This window comes from Ambystoma mexicanum, chromosome 13 (assembly GCF_040938575.1).
Source record: "Ambystoma mexicanum isolate Mex_15411 chromosome 13, UKY_AmexF1_1, whole genome shotgun sequence".
NCBI lineage: Eukaryota > Metazoa > Chordata > Amphibia > Caudata > Ambystomatidae > Ambystoma > Ambystoma mexicanum.
In genome coordinates, this window is record NC_090938.1 from 690721076 (window position 1) to 690739195 (window position 18120).

The 18120-nt window shown below is 49.5% G+C and overlaps 1 protein-coding gene across 1 annotated transcript in view; it reads right to left on the bottom strand.

Annotated features, from left to right (window-relative positions):
* Window positions 1-18120, bottom strand: part of IKZF3 (IKAROS family zinc finger 3) — a 571204-nt gene that overhangs the window by 80876 nt on the left and 472208 nt on the right. The window contains exon 6 of the mRNA XM_069634764.1: window positions 14856-14972. Coding sequence (XP_069490865.1) covers window positions 14856-14972 — 117 coding nt within the window. The remainder of the gene's footprint in view (window positions 1-14855; window positions 14973-18120) is intronic.

Here is an 18120-nt window from a genome sequence, read left to right on the forward strand (position 1 = left end):
TGAAGCCCTTGTGCTGAACGGAGACTGTGTCACAAAGTCATCCCTTTGGTGAACGCCCTCTGGCAGGGCTCTGCAATAATTGGCTGTCAAGGCAGTTTGGACTACAACTCTTATCAGCCCTAGCCAGCATAGTCAATGGCGAGGGATCTTGGGAAGCCAGTGAGTCCAAAACATCTGGAGAGCCACAGATTGCTTCTTGTATCAAGAGGGTGCTTCCCCTGCTACATATGGCAATGCTATTGTTTCATTTCTAACCCCTGAGGCTGAGAGTCAGGAAAAACAGGGCATACACTGGCCCCAGATTGCATTTATTGACCAGGAAACATCATTAAATGTTGAACACTTGTGAATAACTTCCACCCCGCACCAATTATCAGCTCTGAAAATAGACAATGAGAGGCTTTTCAAGTAACTTTGCCATATCATACAGGAGTGGTTGTCGTACCATACAAAACAACTGGCATAGGCAAACAAAGCATGCATAGCGCTTGTTAAAGTGTGAACCTAGCTGTGAAGAAACAGAGGGCTGTACAAAACAGGGAAAGAGTACAATAAAATAGCAGAAAAGCGTGCAGAGGAGTTGGGAAATGGGTCCAGGTGGCGCCTTTGAACAGCAACTGATGAGGTGGTTTTTGAAGAGTAGGGTCTTCATTCCTTCCTGAAGTGCATGAGCAAGGAATCCGTCCCAACATGTCTCAGGATGTTGTTCCAGATCCTGGATGCCTAGCAGGAGGATGCCACGTTTTTTGTAATCTCTCATTCCTTCTTTTCCAGCTAGATGAAGTTAAGACTTATTGTGTTGCGCTGGCCACTGGAGATAGAGCCTTGATCCCTCCCCTTATATTACCTATTGGGTGGGTGTGGTGTGAGAAGAATTCTTCAACCCGTCTAATCATAGACGTAAAGCATGCAGGATGGCTTTCAACAGGCCACAGGGGATACATTAACACTAGCAAGGAGGCGCTAACACCATTCAGGTGGGAGACAATTAAGGATTATGCAACAATTCAAAAGTCTAGGGCTGGGATGTGTGGCTTGATCTTGTAGGTGGCCAGGCTATTGCAGTATTAATGGAGACATAGATATTAAAGCCCAGTTTAGTACTGGCAGAAACCTGGGGGAGGAATTTGTCAAGCATCATTTGTCAGGGGGGCGCTGTTGAGCAGCCTGCAAGATGGCTGCCTAGCTTATTAGCTCCGTGCCTGTCTGCTGCACATCTGTCTACATCAGCGGCTATCTGCATCATCCAATGCTGGGAACGAGTGCAGAGTGTGTATTAACCTAGGAGCAATATATACATCTGTTCCCGGGTGGAAAACGGAACGTTACAGCCGAGTTGAGCCCTATTCTTGCTGAGCCGGCTGCCGGCTCACTGAGGCCTGCTGGCCACATATTGTCGCCGTTGGCCTGGCCCCCTGTACACTACTGGAGCTGCAAACTCTTATCCCTCAATGGCCGGCTAGTTATATTTGGTGTCCTGCTGGGCTGCACGCTGTCGTCGCGGGTCCGGCCCTCCGGGGGACGCTGGAGCGGCGGACCCGTTCTCTTCCTTACCAGGTTGGCTGCGCGCCTGGTCCTCTGTGTGCCGCTGTGGCTCCGCTTCCTGTCCTGTCCCCGCTCGCCTGCGGGCAAGGTACGCCTGGAGCTGCTCCTGCCCTGTGCGGCTCGTCATTGCTGGCGCACCCCTGGTGTCGGGCAGATGCGCCGGCCGAAATTAAAAGTGTGGCCGCCTGATTGAACTGTTCTGCGCTGCGGCGGCTGTTGGTGCGGGCCTGCCGCCCCGAAGATAACACGGCCCCCTGTTTGCACCCCCATCCCGCTGGCCGCTCCTCGCCGGGGGTGCCTGTGCTGCTGTGCTGACTGACTGCCTCCCGCCGCGCCTTCTGACATCGCGGCCCGCCTGTGGACATTCTTCCCGGTCACCTGGGGCGGCCTGGCACTGGCTGGGGGCCGTGGCTGCGTCGTGCGGCCTGGAGCTGCTCATCTGCAGGTGAGGAGCTGGGGGGACGAAGATTGCATGCCCTGTGCCCCCTAGGAGTCTACTACACGTGGAGCCCGCCCGCAGTGCCAGCCCAACCGGCCCTGAACACATTGCACATGCTACGCTGCGGGAGGGCCCACAGGCCTGGGGCATTCCGCTGGACATTCCGACCCCCCTGGCCCGAGACTCTGCGTGGCGCTGCTTCCCCCCTGCATGCTCCTCCACATCGCCGTGGGGCTTGCCCTTCTCCAGTGGATTTAGTGCCTGTGGCTCTGCAGTGACCTCCCTGAACTCGGGTGGCGGCGCCGTTGGATGCCCTGGAGGCCTTCCCTGTTTGCATCCAGTGAGCTGCCCTTCCGCTCAGCCACCTGTATTCCCCACCAGCCCAACTGCCTGGGAGTCCACCCCCCGTCACTTCTGATACTTGAGGTCTGCGGCCCTCCTGGTTCTTACGCGGCGCCCCATCTGCTTGGCTCCCTGCCTGGATTGTGCTGCTACACGGGACCAGCGGACGTGCTGCACCTCTCTGCTAGGTGCCACCTGCACCCCGCACCGCCAAGGCTCGACCGCCAACGTACCCTTATCCCTGCTCTGAGTTCTGCCCCTTCTGGATGGGTCGCTGAGGCCCCTCTCCCAGCCCCGATACTGATATACTCAAGGAACCCAAAGACCGCGGCCCAGGCACTCTGCAAAGCCAGCCCTGGATTGCTCCTCCGTATCCCTGAAACATGTCAAATAAATCGTGTGGGGCGAACAAAGCAGGGGCAATGGACAAATATGCTAAGTCAATCCCCAGACAGGAGCAGGGAGGGTCTGCCCTGGGCCAGGATGACTCGGATGCACCTCCATGCCCCCCCGAGCCTGACCTGACAACACTAATGGAAACCATGGCGAAGAACTTTGCGTCATTCCACGAGAAACTGGATGACATTAATGCAAGTGTGGCCTCCATGCAGGCCAAACTAGATCAGCACGGAACCAGGCTGGCAGAGGCTGAGACCAGAATCGGGGCCAATGAGGATGAGGTACACACTCTCCAAAATACTGTCTCGGACCTGGTGCGTGATATGAAGCAAGTCAAGGCGAAATGCCATGACTTAGAGTCCAGATCCGGTAGAAACAACATCCATATTGTTCGGGTACAAGAGTCTGCTCTTAAGGGCAGGATGGAACTGGCTGTTGAAAACCTCCTGAGAGACCACCTGGACAATCCTCATCTCTCTCCGTTCTTCACGATCGAGTGCGCTCACCGGGCGCTGACCCCCCAGCCCAAGCCGGGCGATTTCCCCAGGCCGATCATTGCTAAGGTTCTTAGCTATAGAGACAGAGACCATATACTGCGCTTGGCTCGGGAGAAGGGGGACCTGAAACTGGAGTCCCAAACTATTCGAATTTTCCCTGACTTTTCTGTCAGTGTGCAAATGGAGCGCAGACAGTTCAACAGCGTGAAAAAGCTGCTCAGAGAGAGGAAAATTGAATATGCCATGCTGTTCCCAGCATGATTAAAGCGCACTCATCGCAATAAGTTGTATTTTTTCACGGTACCGGAGGAAGCAGTGAAATTCATTGAATCTCATATCCCGCTTCCAGATCCGGTAGACGAGCCAATAGATAATGATTGAAGAGGTGCGCGCCGACCTTACCAGATGGGCCTACCTGGCACCACTAACGCACGCTCCGCCAATATCCCCCTTGTTGTATCTGTGGACTTCTGTATCCTGCTTATCCTTCGCTAGTTGTAACCTGAGGTAATGGTTCCCTTGAAATTGCAATATTTGTTATCGCTGTACGATCTATGGTGCACTGCACCAATTTCTCACATAAAGTTGGGTTAACGGCAACAGCGACCCCCGCTGCAGCTGCAATGCTGTGTTGGGCAAGTTATGGTCATTGGTGGCGCCCCAATTGGGCGTATAGGCATGTGTTGCTCTGTTGGGTACGGCACGCCGGCATAAGACCTTTGGGTGGGACTTCAAGTACTGCTGGGTTGGGGTGGGCAGTGAGGGTGGGGGGGTGAAGTTGCGGGTTGTTATTTAAAAAATGGCAAGGAGTTCGTAGCTTGGCGGGCGGAAGGGTGCGCCATTATATCGGCAACTATCACATGGCCAATAAACAAGGCCACGTTGTGCTGGGATGCCACATAAAGCTGTGACATGGCCATTAGGCTAATGACGTGGAACATCCGGGGGCTTAGCAATTTTACAAAAGCTTGCAGGATTACAGCATACGCCCAGAGGCATGGGTCAAAATACTTCTCTTACAAGAAACCCACGCCCTCGCGCATCTCTCATCCTCCATAGCACCGACATGTGGCGCTAATAAATTTTACACTGTATATTCCTCTCAATCCGGAGGTGTCCTAACCTTGATTCACAAATAAGTGAAATTCTCCTTACGCACAAGTCACATAGACCGAGAGGGTAGATATGTGATCCTCCATTGTCTGCTAGCTAATACAGAGTGTCTTTTGGTGAACACATACGCTCCGAACATTGATGCCCCTGATTTTTTTGATGACATCAACACCTTGCTTCTGAGATATATTGGGGTCCCAATCATTTGGGGGAGATATGAATCTCATATTGGACAGCGAGCTCGATAGGTCAGGCACTGCACACAGGACGATATCCAGAGCCCCCCATCGGCTCCGTGCGCACATGGCCCCATTGCTGGCCTAATTGACGTCTGGAGAGCGCTTCCCCCACTTACTAGGAAATACACGTTCTACTCTTCTGCACATGACAGCCATTCTAGAATTGACCTATTTCTCCTGTCTACGGGGGTAATGGGGAAAACTCTCAGTATGCAGATATGCCGCGCACGCTCTCAGATCATTCCCCAGTGACACTAGATATTGCTCTGCGGCCTTACCTCCCTCGCCATTCCAGCTGGCGCTTCAAATCAGATGCATTGCACGACATAGTTTTCAAGGCCGACATCCTTGCAGATATTAATTCGTTCTTTGATAGCAACAAACGCCATGACACCACTGATGGGGTTAGATGGGAGGCTTTCAAGGTGTTCATCAGAGGGATGTGCATCTCTAGGGAAGCAGGGGTCCTGAAAGACATTAAGAACTCTTTACAACGCTCTGAGGCCAAACTTAAGGAACTGGAGCGGGAATGCGCCTCCGCCCCCTCCCCACCCAAGCTAGGGCAGATACGATCGGAATTGGAATCCTTTGAGGCTCATGCCCTCAGGGAGATACAATACTATGCCCAACCCATCGCGGCGCGGAAGTATGGCAAGGGGGAAAGACCCGGTCGAACCCTGGCCAGACTGGCCCGGATCGAAGGGGGTAGAACCCGGATCGACAGTATCAGGCACAAGAATGGAGTGCTGCACTGGTCTGACCAACCGATTCTGGAGACCTTTGCGGAATTCTATGCTGCCCTCTATGCCCCACAGTGCGAGCATAGCCCGCAAGATCTGAATCTCCTCCTGGACCGTATCCCCATGTCCTATATATCTCACGCCACTAAAGAGCAATTGGACGCTCCCATTACCCTCGATGAGATAACCGCAGCCATCTCAGCTCTCCCCAAGGGCAAGGCTCCCGGCCCAGATGGCCTAACCACTGAATTCTATCAAGACCATGTTGCCCTACTGGCCCCGCGCTTACATGAGGTGTGGACCGAGTCGCTCCGCCTCGCCACTTTTCCCCTGTCCCTGAGGCCATTATAACCGTGCTTCCCAAGCCGGGCAAACCCCTGGAGGAGTGTGGCTCCTACAGACCCCTTTCCCTCATAAATACAGACACCAAAATATTCGCCAAGATCATTGCGAACAGGTTCCTCCCCATTATGACATACTTGAGCCACCCGGACCAAAGTGGCTTTGTCCCCGCCCGATCTACTACTCTAAACATCCGGCGACTATTCAATGTGATCTCTAGAATTGACCCTAAAGCTAACGTGGTGGCTGTGACGCTAGATGCCCAAAAGTCGTTCAATATGGTCTTGTGGCAGTACTTCTGGGCGGTACTGGAAAAAATGGTAATCGGTCCACGCATGCTCTCTTACATTAAACTGCTGTATACAAATCCTGTGGCCAAGGTCCTGGTTAATTCTCATACGTCAGCTCCCTTCACCCTCAATAGAGGAACGCGGCAGGGTTGCCCATTTTCCCCCTTACTCTTTGCGATGGCTATCGAGCCTATGGCGGATAGTGTAAGGGACAAGCATACCCGCAAAGGGATACATCTGCGCGGCACGCCCGAAATCATATCGCTGTACGCGGACGACGTGCTTTTGTATGTCAGGGACCCCTCAGTCCACTTAGACCCAATCATCCGCGAGATAATCAAGATAGGCCCATTCTCGGGCTTCACCATAAACTACACCAAGTCAGACATCTTCCTTCTGATGGCCACAACTCCCCAACCGATGTGTGAATTCCCTCTTCGATGGGCCCCAGAAGGCATCAAGTATCCTTGGGTCCAGATATCCCTGTCTAGAACCTCCCTATTGGCTGACAACTATATCGCTGCCGCGCAATATGCTGAAGCTAAAATGAAGAGGTGGTGTAACCTCCCCCTGTCCTCTCGGGAAGACTGCCGCTAATCAAAATGATTATAGTTCGAAAGCTCTTATATATATTCGCCAATGTCCCACTCTGGCCCGGGAAGCACTATTTCACAGACTTGCACGCGGGGTGCAGCCGGTTTCTATGGCATTCTGGCGCTGTTCACAGGAAATGGCAGCAGATGACTTTACCCTATGAGAAGGGGGGTTTTAATGTCCCGGATCTAACCCGGTACTGGATCGCCACACAAACCCAACATGCAGCACACTGGTATAAACACCTAGATCCTCCTCCTCATGTCAAACTCGAGATCCTGGCAACCGAGGAGGTGAATGTCATGTGCCTGATCCTCTTCCACTCGTATCATTCCAACGCCCCGGCTGACCCAGTGGCCACCACGATCAAGGCATGGAAACTGATCCTGCAATCCCACTCCGAACATCGCCCGTATTATAAATGGTTGCCCATATTGTCATTCCCAGGCCCCCACACAGGATAAACTCCTCATGCGTTACTGGCTCGACCTGGGGTATCGGGCGCTCTCCGACTTGTTTCCCGAGGGGAAATTCATTACCCCGCAGACATGGAGACCAGGGCACTCCAAGTCACCATTGGAGCTACTGCATTATTTCAGACTTAGAGCAGCAGTGCAGGACATGTGGCCTTCGTACCCCGAGATCTGCTACATTGCTAATTCTACGTGGGGTAGGGGCATAACATCTGCCCTGTATAAGATGTTGATGGTACAATCTGCAGAACCATCCCACAAGCTTCGGGACACTTGGAGCCATGAATTGGGGTTGGCAATCACTGATGACATGTGGGCGAAAATGTGCATAGACACACGCAAGGTTTCCCTGAACTCTAGGTTTAGATGCGTGCAATGTAAACTCCTTAATCGCCTGTATTATACTCCTCATATGGTGGGGAAATTCGCACATAATCAATCCCATGTCTGCCAGAGATGCAGATCCAAGGAGGCGGATCATGCCCATATGTTCTGGTCCTGTGGGGCGCTGGCCCCGTTCTGGGAGGCTGTGCTCGAGGCCCTCTCAGAGATGGTGGGGTTCCAGATTAATCCTGATCACCTGGCTGTGTTGTTCGGTTTGTGGGAAGGAGCTGGGGCCAAACGGGTTGCAACATTTTTTAATGTGGAGACTATAGTGGCTAAAAGATGCATTTTGCAGTGCTGGAAGCGGCGCACCCCCCTCACTAGAAATGTGGTTAAAGGCACTCACTTGGACGCAGGTGTGTGAGGAGGACTACATCAATACATTGCCTGTGAATGCTCGCCCCACAAATGTGTGGACGGAGTTTTGTAGTTACTTGAACAGCAAAGCTGACTTGGAGCTTCTATCCTTGCCTCTGTCACCGGATTGGGCGGATGTGCAACCTAGACTTTGAACAATCTCATCAGACCTGATCTGCTTTTGGAGAATGTGCCTGTTTTATCACCCATGCACAGCTTGTTTTGTCCATGTTCTTGAATATGAAATGCGGATTGTCGATGTATTGGTTAATGCACCTGCTACTGTTCCTTGCCAATAAAGAGAAGTTTAAAAAAAAAAATCATTTGTCAGCCTGATTGAACTTAGGCGCACTCGGATAAGTGGGGAGAGATGATGCATTTGCTCTTCATGGGGTTCAGTAATGGAGCCCTGGTCAACATCGTTATTCCGTATACAAACAACGTGCAATCAATCTCTCCAGCAGGCTAACTGTGACGACTTGCTGGCTAACCATGTAAAAGATATCCACTCCCCTAAGTAACGAAGACATATTGGAATTGACAGATAGTGTGTTGTATAGGCTTACAGAAGCAACAAGGTTTCCTTGGAAAAGTGATCGCTGAGGATGAATGTCTCCAAATCAGTATGGCTTGGCAAACGTCACCATGAGCACATCAAAACAAGGATCATGAACAGAGCAACCACATTAGAGGTTGCTAAGATGTTTACTTGGGAATTAAGTTCTCATTTGCTACCACCAGGTCTATATACACACATCAGAAGGGAGTCAGCAGCAAACTAATGTGCAATGCTTTCTTTCAATCAGTGCCATGGTGGATCTTCAGCAGAAGCATGCATTCAAGTATATTCAAACCTGTTTATTGCTTCTGCTGCTATAACCATAATCCCTGGGACTACCAAGTGCCAAGGTTTTGATATGGTCTTTTGGTGTAGTCGCAAAAATGATTGAGGCCTTCTTAGATGCAAATGATGTCAGGATGCTCAGTTTCCTAGCTGCCTGGATAAGCACCTTATTGAATATGATCTGTTGAAGATATACTGTTACACACTATCAACGTTGGTCGTGGTGGCAAAGCAGGAGGATAGGAAGAGCCGCACATAGCGCTATTCTATCTCTTCCCAAAGCGACAGTCCCTACTTCAGAAAGCAACGGTCTAGTTGTTTTGCGTACGACGGATTCACTCACATCGGATCACGTGACAGCGCAAGTGACGGCTCACATGACCCCAGATAAGGAAGGAAGAGCCACCAACAGACACGTCGCTACTGCCTTTACTGACGCTCCGTGAGTTTGTTACTAGGGTTCCTTCCACAGTGCTTATTGCTTTGCCTTTCCTTCGTTTCTCTAACTCTGACCTGTTCTTTCCTCCTAAAACACACACACATCTCCCTCGCTCGTTATTCATCTCCACCGATCTCTCGGATAGAGAGGTTCTTCCAGCAGCAGTGAGTAATCCTATACTCCGACTACTCTTTAGCCCTTTACCACTCACTCGCTTAACCATCCTGCTCTCCTCCTTCTTTGTCCTCTTAGTTCCTCTGTTCTGATAAGAGCGAACGGATTCTTCAGATTGCCGGAAGCACCCCAGAACACTCTTTCCTCACTAAGGACTTAAGCCTTGATACATGGTACATTTCCCCGCTTACTTGCAAACCTCGCTCCTCATTGTAGCTTCCTGTACTGACGCTCACCTGTCTCTCTCTTTCTAATAGAAAGGTCATCGACCCTCCCTGCATTACAGACCGATTAGAGGAATCCTTTCCGACTCGACACTTCCTTCCGAAGAGTTCCGGCTATCCAGGGTTTTCTTCCCCAGGAGGGTTTCCATGGGGGTTCCGCTTCCCTCCTCACTGAGATTACCTGCGGGGAGAGAGGGAGCGGGGCATCCACGGGAGATTTTCCGATATCTGCCTGTTGCCTCGATTGTGAACCGCAGTTGCGCAGGTTAGTGAACTCAATCATTGAATACTATACAAGTCGCCAGAGTTGACATGTGCTGTGCTATGGGGAGTGGGTCAGTGATGGTGAAATCTGTGCCCAGACTGAGTCTATTAGAGAAGAAGGTCAAGGGGACTTTCTAGGCAGAGAATAAAGTTATTTGAAAGGAGCCTTGTGCCTTGAGGATCCCGAGCTCTGGGGGCATTTCCTTCTGTTACTTTCTGAGGGCACTAGCCTGAGTGGTTCCTCACGAAAGAGGAGAGCTTCAGAAGCAGATGGGACTGATTAGTGTTGTTTGTAAAAACCCTGACTGGAGAAATATTCACTGGATTGCGAGTCATATGCACAGATCCTTTGGGGTGGTTGTTTTAGGGAGTGCTGTAAGCAATTACAAAGTGGAATGCATTGATGTGAAGTGCCCAGTTGCATGCTTTGACATGGACTGTTTCGATGCCGAAGAGTGCCTCAGACAGAAAGTGTTGCACTATTGATTGTCTATGTAAAAAAAGAGGACAATGGGGAAACCCTGGAGGATGAGAAACGTGTTGCCAGCACGCCTCTCGAAGTCAGAAGAGCAGAACAGCGCTTGGGATGCTAGGCAGACCCTGACAGACATCATAGGTCAGAGAGGTTCCAGGATGGGCATTCTCCAAATCAGAAGAGGGCTTGGGGAAGGTTCCACCTTCAGGTCCCTAAGCGGCATGCGAAAACTCAGAGATTTCTGGGGCGTCCCTGTGTGCCCATTAATGATTAAAGTCTACTTGCTTTCTCAAAGTCTCCTGCAAGGCATTCTCCTATGCAGTGTCCTTCAGGCAGAAAGCACATGCACATGTCATGCTCTTCCTGCTCTGCCATCTTGCTCCCACATCTGTGTGAAGCCATGAAAAACAATGGGGAAAAGACATTATCAAGAAAGCTGAGTAAACTCGACATTTCATACACAAGAGTCAAACTGTAAGCCAAATAAATGCCAATGGTGTGCAGGGATTCCTCTCTCTGGATTGAAAGTAATTGAAATAACTGTTCCAGCAGAGCATTATAGGCCTCCCTCTAGAGTTGGTTTGTGCAAGGGGAGTGATCTAAACGAGGTTTTCTTTGTTCAATGTGAGCAGTTCTCCTCTCACTTTTGCAGTTGTCCACCAAGGCAGAGCAGGTATAAAAATTGCCTCCCGCACTATTTTATGCTTTGAAAAAAAGAATGAACGAAAATAATAGGTAGCTATTTGTATACTGGCTATATTTCAAATGTAACTGATTGGAATTACATGTATTCTACATCTCGCTCATACAGAGAGATATTCTAGGTTTATGATGTATAATGAAGACTCCATAGTGGAGAATTCTGCATGTTGTGAAGGAACAGCAAGCAGGAGAGGGAGGACAGGGCAGAAGCTGCACAACAGTTTCAAAGTGAGGTGTGGCATTTACTCCTGAGGAAGGAGCACGTTTTTAGTCCCTATAGGGACACTGTTTGCAGGCCTAAAATCGAGTCTACACAGCCTCCTTGAGGCTGGCAGGGGGCTCGCCCTCTGGCTCTCCGCTGGTGCAGAGCCCCGCTCTTAAAGTCTGGCCAACACTCTCGTCTGTTGTTTCTTCAAGGTTCTAGACCTGTTGTGAGGCCTGCATGCAGTTGTGTCAAGCTGGAAAGACAGATAGAGCATGGATCAGGACGGTCCATTGGAATCTGCCATCTTGGTTTCACACTGAATGCAGACCTTAAATGTGCAAGAGCCAGAGCTTCAGGAAACAAAGCTAAACGCATGGCCATCTAAATTGAGAAAACACAAACTCTCTCAGTAAAACACTACAAAAACCACAAACAAAGAGACTCATCAAAGTAAACAAGTGCTTAATAAACTCACTCTTCAGGGGGCAGCACCAACAGGCACCCACAGTAGCCCCGTTTTTTTAGGATTCCTGCTATCGGCGTCACTTACTGCTCTCTGTAGTTGCCCAGTCAGGCTGTGGAGATGCCCTGTCCACTGGTGGTCCCGAGTGTTTATTTATTTTACATTTTTAAAGCGCTCACACAGCCCGAGAGCATCGAGGCGCTGTTACAGGAATTGATTGTTTTTTAGTTGCGTAATTGTTTTTGTCTCAGTTGCGTATTTATAACGCGCTTAAACACCCAGAGGTTTCTAAGCGCCGACCCGGGGATCGAACCTGTGTTGTGTTGCTTCGATCCGCCTAACTCACTGCAGCAGTTTTACTCTATTTTGTGAAGGGAATATATTACGTTTTTGCAGCATTTATTAAGGAGGGGAACCTGGGCCAGAAAGCATAGAAAATGCCCCAATAAATGTGGAGAAATCGCCCAATGGGGAGTTTTCCCAGACCCGGTTATTCCTCCGAAACCAGGTGGGTTCCTTCAGCATCCACACTGAGCAGGAAGCACTCCTCACCCACCCACCTCCGCGTGAATTGTGCAGAGCCTTTGAGCTGACTGAAAGCCGGCGCCGGCGCCACTGTAGAAGTGGACCTTCCGGAAATCCATCAATGCCTTCTTTGACATGAATGTGGAAACTTCATAGATTGAGGTAGCTGTGAAGTCCGTCAAGGCTAAACTTGAGGACCTGTTCGGTAGAGTGGTACTGATGGAGGGGGCGACATTTCAGTGTGTTGTGGCGAGCATTCTTAAGCAACTGCCAAAGTGTAGCTCCTGGAAAAACCTGCGCACGGGCACTCAGCTAAGGGTGCTTAGGGTGCCCACTGACCTTTAATGAGAACTGAGGGTTCCCTGGGGGATGTGGTCCCAGAATCCGGCAAAGGAGACTCCTTGTTGGTTTTGGGTGCAGCTTAAAGTCCAGCACAGAAAGAGGGCAAGTACAGTGATGGTGGTGTTTCCCTCAGCTGAACTAAGAGAGAAGGAGCTGGCCCAGCCAGCCATCTTGAAATCCCCCAACCTGTACTGTTCCCAGACCTAAGTCAAGAGATTGACCAGGAACTGGGCACGTTTGGGGGTTGAAAGGAAATTAAAACCAGCAGGAATTTCAGCCACACTGAGTTTTCCAACAATGGCAACAGCCATTATGGCCCATACCTGTATAATATTAAACTACCATTAACCCCGACAAAAGAAGTACACCGCACTATCACCAAGCTCCTGACAGATCGGTCCTCTGGGAGAGTTCATGCAGCTCAGCAAAGAGCACTGGCATGCAGGAGATGGCTAGCAGCAAACACTAGGCCCAGGAGAGGCAACACTACCTGGCTAGAAGAGGCAACACTGATTAACAGTGCCGGGACCCCGGGCTAGAAGAGGTCACACTGATTAACAGCACAGGGACACCTGGCTAGAAGAGGCAACACTGATTAACAGCACCGGGACCCCGGGCTAGAAGAGGCAACACTGATTAACAGTGCCGGGACCCCGGGCTAGAAGAGGTCACACTGATTAACAGCACAGGGACACCTGGCTAGAAGAGGCAACACTGATTAACAGCACCGGGACCCCGGGCTAGAAGAGGTCACAAAGATTAACAGCACAGGGACACCTGGCTAGAAGAGGCAACAATGATTAACAGTGCCGGAACCCCGGGCTAGAAGAGGTCACACTGATTAACAGCACAGCACACCTGGCTAGAAGAGGCAACACTGATTAACAGCACCGGGACCCCGGGCTAGAAGAGGTCACACTGATTAACAGCACAGGGACACCTGGCTAGAAGAGGCAACAATGATTAACAGTGCCGGGACCCCGGGCTAGAAGAGGTCACACTGATTAACAGCACAGCACACCTGGCTAGAAGAGGCAACACTGACTAACAGTGCCGGGAACCCGGGCTAGAAGAGGTCACACTGATTAACAGCACAGGGACAACTGACTAGAAGAGGCAACACTGATTAACAGTGCCGGGGCCCAGGCTAGAAGAGGTCACATTGATTAACAGCACAGGACACCTGGCTAGAAGAGGCAACACTGACTAACAGCGCCGGGACCCAGGCTAGAAGAGGTCCCACTGATTAACAGCACAGGGACAACTGGCTAGAAGAGGCAACACTGATTAACAGCACCGGGACAACTGGCTAGAAGAGGGAACACTGATTAACAGCACAGTCACACCTGGCTAGAAGAGGCAACACTGATTAACAGCACAGTCACACCTGGCTAGAAGAGGCAACACTGATTAACAACACAGTCACACCTGGCTAGAAGAGGCAACACTGATTAACAACACAGTCACACCTGGCTAGAAGAGGGAACACTGACAGCACGGGACGCCGGGCTAGAAGAAAACACAGGTACTGATTGGTTGATTCTTTTGTATTGCGCAGCTGCGACGAACCAAATTATATCTAGGTGCAGATGTTATATAAACGAATCAGTAGATAGATACCAGTTCCGGGAACTTTGCTAAATGGGCGTGGCCAGGGTCCATCTAGCGTGTTTGGCTTTTTTGTTGAACTGGGAGAAGGACTCTACTTACCTAATCTCCAATGCTATTGGGCTCCAGTGTTGGCAGCAGTGGAACTACCACTGAGCGCCTTGACTAGCACAAGCAAAGTACTGCTCGGAGTGTGGCACACAACAGCACTCAGAAGCCGTGTTGCATATAGCACAGGGCATTGACATTCAGTCCTGCAACATGCAGCACAGGACAGCATCCTCCATAACAGCAGCAGGCAATGCACAGAGCTCTCAAAGAGCACCAAGGCAGGTAGCACACAGAAAGACTCTCCATCCCTGGCGTCAGCATTGCACACCGCTGTCACTTAGCAGCTGTCAGTCAGTCCAAAACACTGTATTTCAGCCCGGGAGCCAGAATCAGACCGCACTGCCATTAAACCCCAAGTAGCAGTGCAGCCCTAGCACTGGGGGCCAGAAGCAGGTGGAGAGCTCGGGACAGCAGCGCAGAGCTGTCCACTACAGGGACATGAAGGTGACAACGGGACAGCAGACAAAATGGAGGAGGCACCTCGATAACCGGGGCAGGGGCCTCCCTCCTGTCTCTCTCCCCCCTTCCCCCCTCCTGGGGCAGGGGGAGAGGTTTGAATCCAAAGAGTGCCAAAACGCTCCGAAAGCCCCATGTAAGCGGCGGGCAGCCTGCAAAAAAGCCCTTGCGAAAGAGGGGCAAAAGCGAATGAGCAAAGGTGATGTAAGTTGGCATAATAAATGGACAAATGCCCAGGTTATAGTCGCAGCGCAGAGGAGAGAACTCACCTGGGTTCTCCGTATTCCCACTCTGAAGGCATGTGCGGCAGCGCTCCTTGTGCTCCTCCAGCGAGCTCCTCTGCTTGTAGCTGCGCCCACAGAACTCACACTTGAATGGTTTCTCCACTGCAAAGCAAGGGCAGAAGAGCTTACCAAGTAGGAGGGACATGCACACTTTTCAGGGCAAGGTAAGCGATCCCATTTTCATATGGACGCGGGACGCGAAAGGACGCATCTTTGCAGGGAAGCCCTTAGGGGCTCAGGCAGCCCACCCACCTAGCTGTCCAATCGCAGCAGGATCCGTTTACCCATACCGGACATTGTACGCAATACTACATGGCATCTTGATTGATATTTAGATACAAGATACCATTTGCATGCAAAATAGTGCATTCATTCCCACTAATATTATGAGGCCGTTTCGTACTTTAAATTAACAAACAATCTGCAATTTCCATGTTTTCTTATTTTTCCCACACGGGGTAGTATGAATTAACAGACTCCCGCCACTGCACTCCATTTTTAACGAGGCATTAAACGGATTACAATGGGGTAAACCCTAGTCACGTATAACGGCTTTCTGTACCTAGATCTTATGCGACAACAATCCACAACCTCCACTTGCCTTTTATTTATTGTATTTTTAAAAAATGAAGCAAAGAGAACAATGATATGTACGCACAATAATATCACAAGGAGCAGAATTCTGGGACACAGACATGACGACTCCCTCCCCCCTTTTCTTACATCCCCTGTCCTTCCTTCTTTCGTCTGCCCCAGATGGGATTTACCCCTGTAATATTCAACATTTTCTCGCCACCCTGGCTGTTAAGATTGACGGCACAGGGGAAGAGTATTTCCCTTTGCAACCTGTTGAATAATATTGACATCGAGTTTGCAATTGACTAACGTTCTCATGTGAATCTTTTCATTTTTTATGTCTCACCCCATTTACCTCCCCTGTGCCCCACCCTAAATCTCTGTCTTTTTATATTTATTTTAATTTTTCCAAACGTTGTGATTATTTGCTTACACAACTTATCGAGGTGTGCCTATATTACACCATACTTTTAACATTGGTATTTCTCAAACACAATTACTTCACATGCCAGACCAGACAATTTTCTGTTCTTTTCAACTTCAATTGCATACAACTACACATTTATATTATTTCCTTGTAATTTAATTTTCTTTTGACGACATGTATGTATATTCTTATAATATGATGCTGTTTGTCTATCGTTCAATTGAATGTGCACACTTTTTTGTTCAACATATTTTCAAACAAAAAGATATGCCCTGATTTGAGAAAGGCATAATGCCGAAACACGTGTTATCACAAAGGCCCACCAATAAAACTTACTAATTAGACACCAAATAATACTGTACAATCATTTGTTTGGCGCAGTAATAAGGTGTGATCAAAGGACTTCCTTCTCACTTTGACAAACGGAGTAGGGGAACTCAAAGTCTCTGTTCTCTTTGACACACCAATGCGACAGTGCAACTTGCAATAAAGTGGTCGCGGAGGTCATGAAGTAATATCATTCAAAAGGTCCCTTAGCATTTTCTATAATACCAAATGTGTAATGTGTCTCTCAGACTTGGAAGGTGCAAATCACTTATTTCTCTGATACCATTTCCTTGTGCATAAAGGAAAGTGTTGGTCAATCCCGTTATTTAGGGACCATAGTTCCATGGATACATCTACACAGGGGGCAATCCACAGATGCAGAAATTCCTCAACGAGACATGTGGTATATGCTGTGGCCTCCTTTGTTGCTGCGGCCTGGATAATTAGGCTCAGACTGATCAGGTCTATCTTATGATTGTTATTTATATATTTGTAAGGTAAGTCAACCACTAGTCGCACTATTGTACTTTTGTACGTCTCATCTGCTATTGGATGTATCATATCTGATCCACTACAGAGTTACTCAAGCGCAAAGTCAACCACAAAATAAATGAGTGTTTTTATTATTTTCCTAACTATTCAGGCCACAGATCATTTTGGAATAGTTCTTACTGCATGTACTCAATGACTGCAAATAACCACAAATATTAGGTTAAGCCCCCGCCTCTTCTCATTACAACAACAAAATGCATTTCTCATCTAAATCTCAAGTCAGATCCAGACCTCTGATAAATCCAAGACACATTTGGCTGAAGCGAATTACACAAACAAATGAAGTCTTTCACATGTATTTGTCAATAACTGAACACTGATTCAAGTCCTTATTAAAAAAAATGTTGGCTTTTATATCACGCTTCATGACCGAGTCCAGCCTCTTAGTGTGAGACCAGGTATCAACACCAAGCCGCTCAGTATTGACTTTCTTCCAAGGCAAGAACGTTGCCCCTGAGCTATCCTCCCACCCACTTTCCCTTTCGGAAGTGCTATCTGTCCGTCTCATCAGCCAGTGCCTCAAAACAATGTTGGAACATTGGCAGACTGGGGAAGATCCCAGAGAGAAATCCCCAGGGGAAACATTTTCTCTACCAAGGTGTGTAGAAAAAAACAGGAAAACACTTTTGGGAAAAAACACAGAAACCCCCCAAATAGGGAATCACTGCACCTGACCTTGTTCTGACCAGGTTTAGGAAGGAAACAAGGGACAGAAATGCAAGGGCGTGCTGCCAACGACAATAGACACAATGGGCCTCATTACGAGGTTGGAGGTTGCCATGGCGCTATTAGCGCCATGGCTGCCTCCAAACTCGTTCCGACTCCGCCCTGGTGAATGGAGCAATTACCGGTCCATTGCAAGGTTGGAGGGACCGGTAATCCCCATTCACCAGGGCCCTTCCCCATTCCCATTTGAGCCCCCATAGGGCTGAATGGGAATGGGGAAGGCGCTAATAACGGTACCGCAAATTGCGGTACCGTTATTAGCTCCAGAGTCCCTTTCCGGGTCCCGTCCTTAACGCCTGGAAAAACCAGGTGTTAAGGGAAGACCCGCAAAGGGAACTCGTAGTAGGGCGGTAAGGGATTACCGGCACCGGTGCCCTTACCGGTGCCGGTAATCCCTTACCGCCCACCTCGTAATGAGGCCCAATGCAGTTAGAAGCACTGCAGTGCTGTTCAGTGCTTCCTACATAATGAGTAGTGACTTGGAAGTTAAAGGGAAGACAAGAACCTAGAAAACTGCCATCTTGTGTTGGAAGCCCATAATGTTGGTAATTGGAGCCCACCATCGTGGAATGGCACAAACAAAAGGAACATCCAACATTTTGGGGAAGCTCCTCTATAACAAGGCAAGATGTGTAGCTGCAG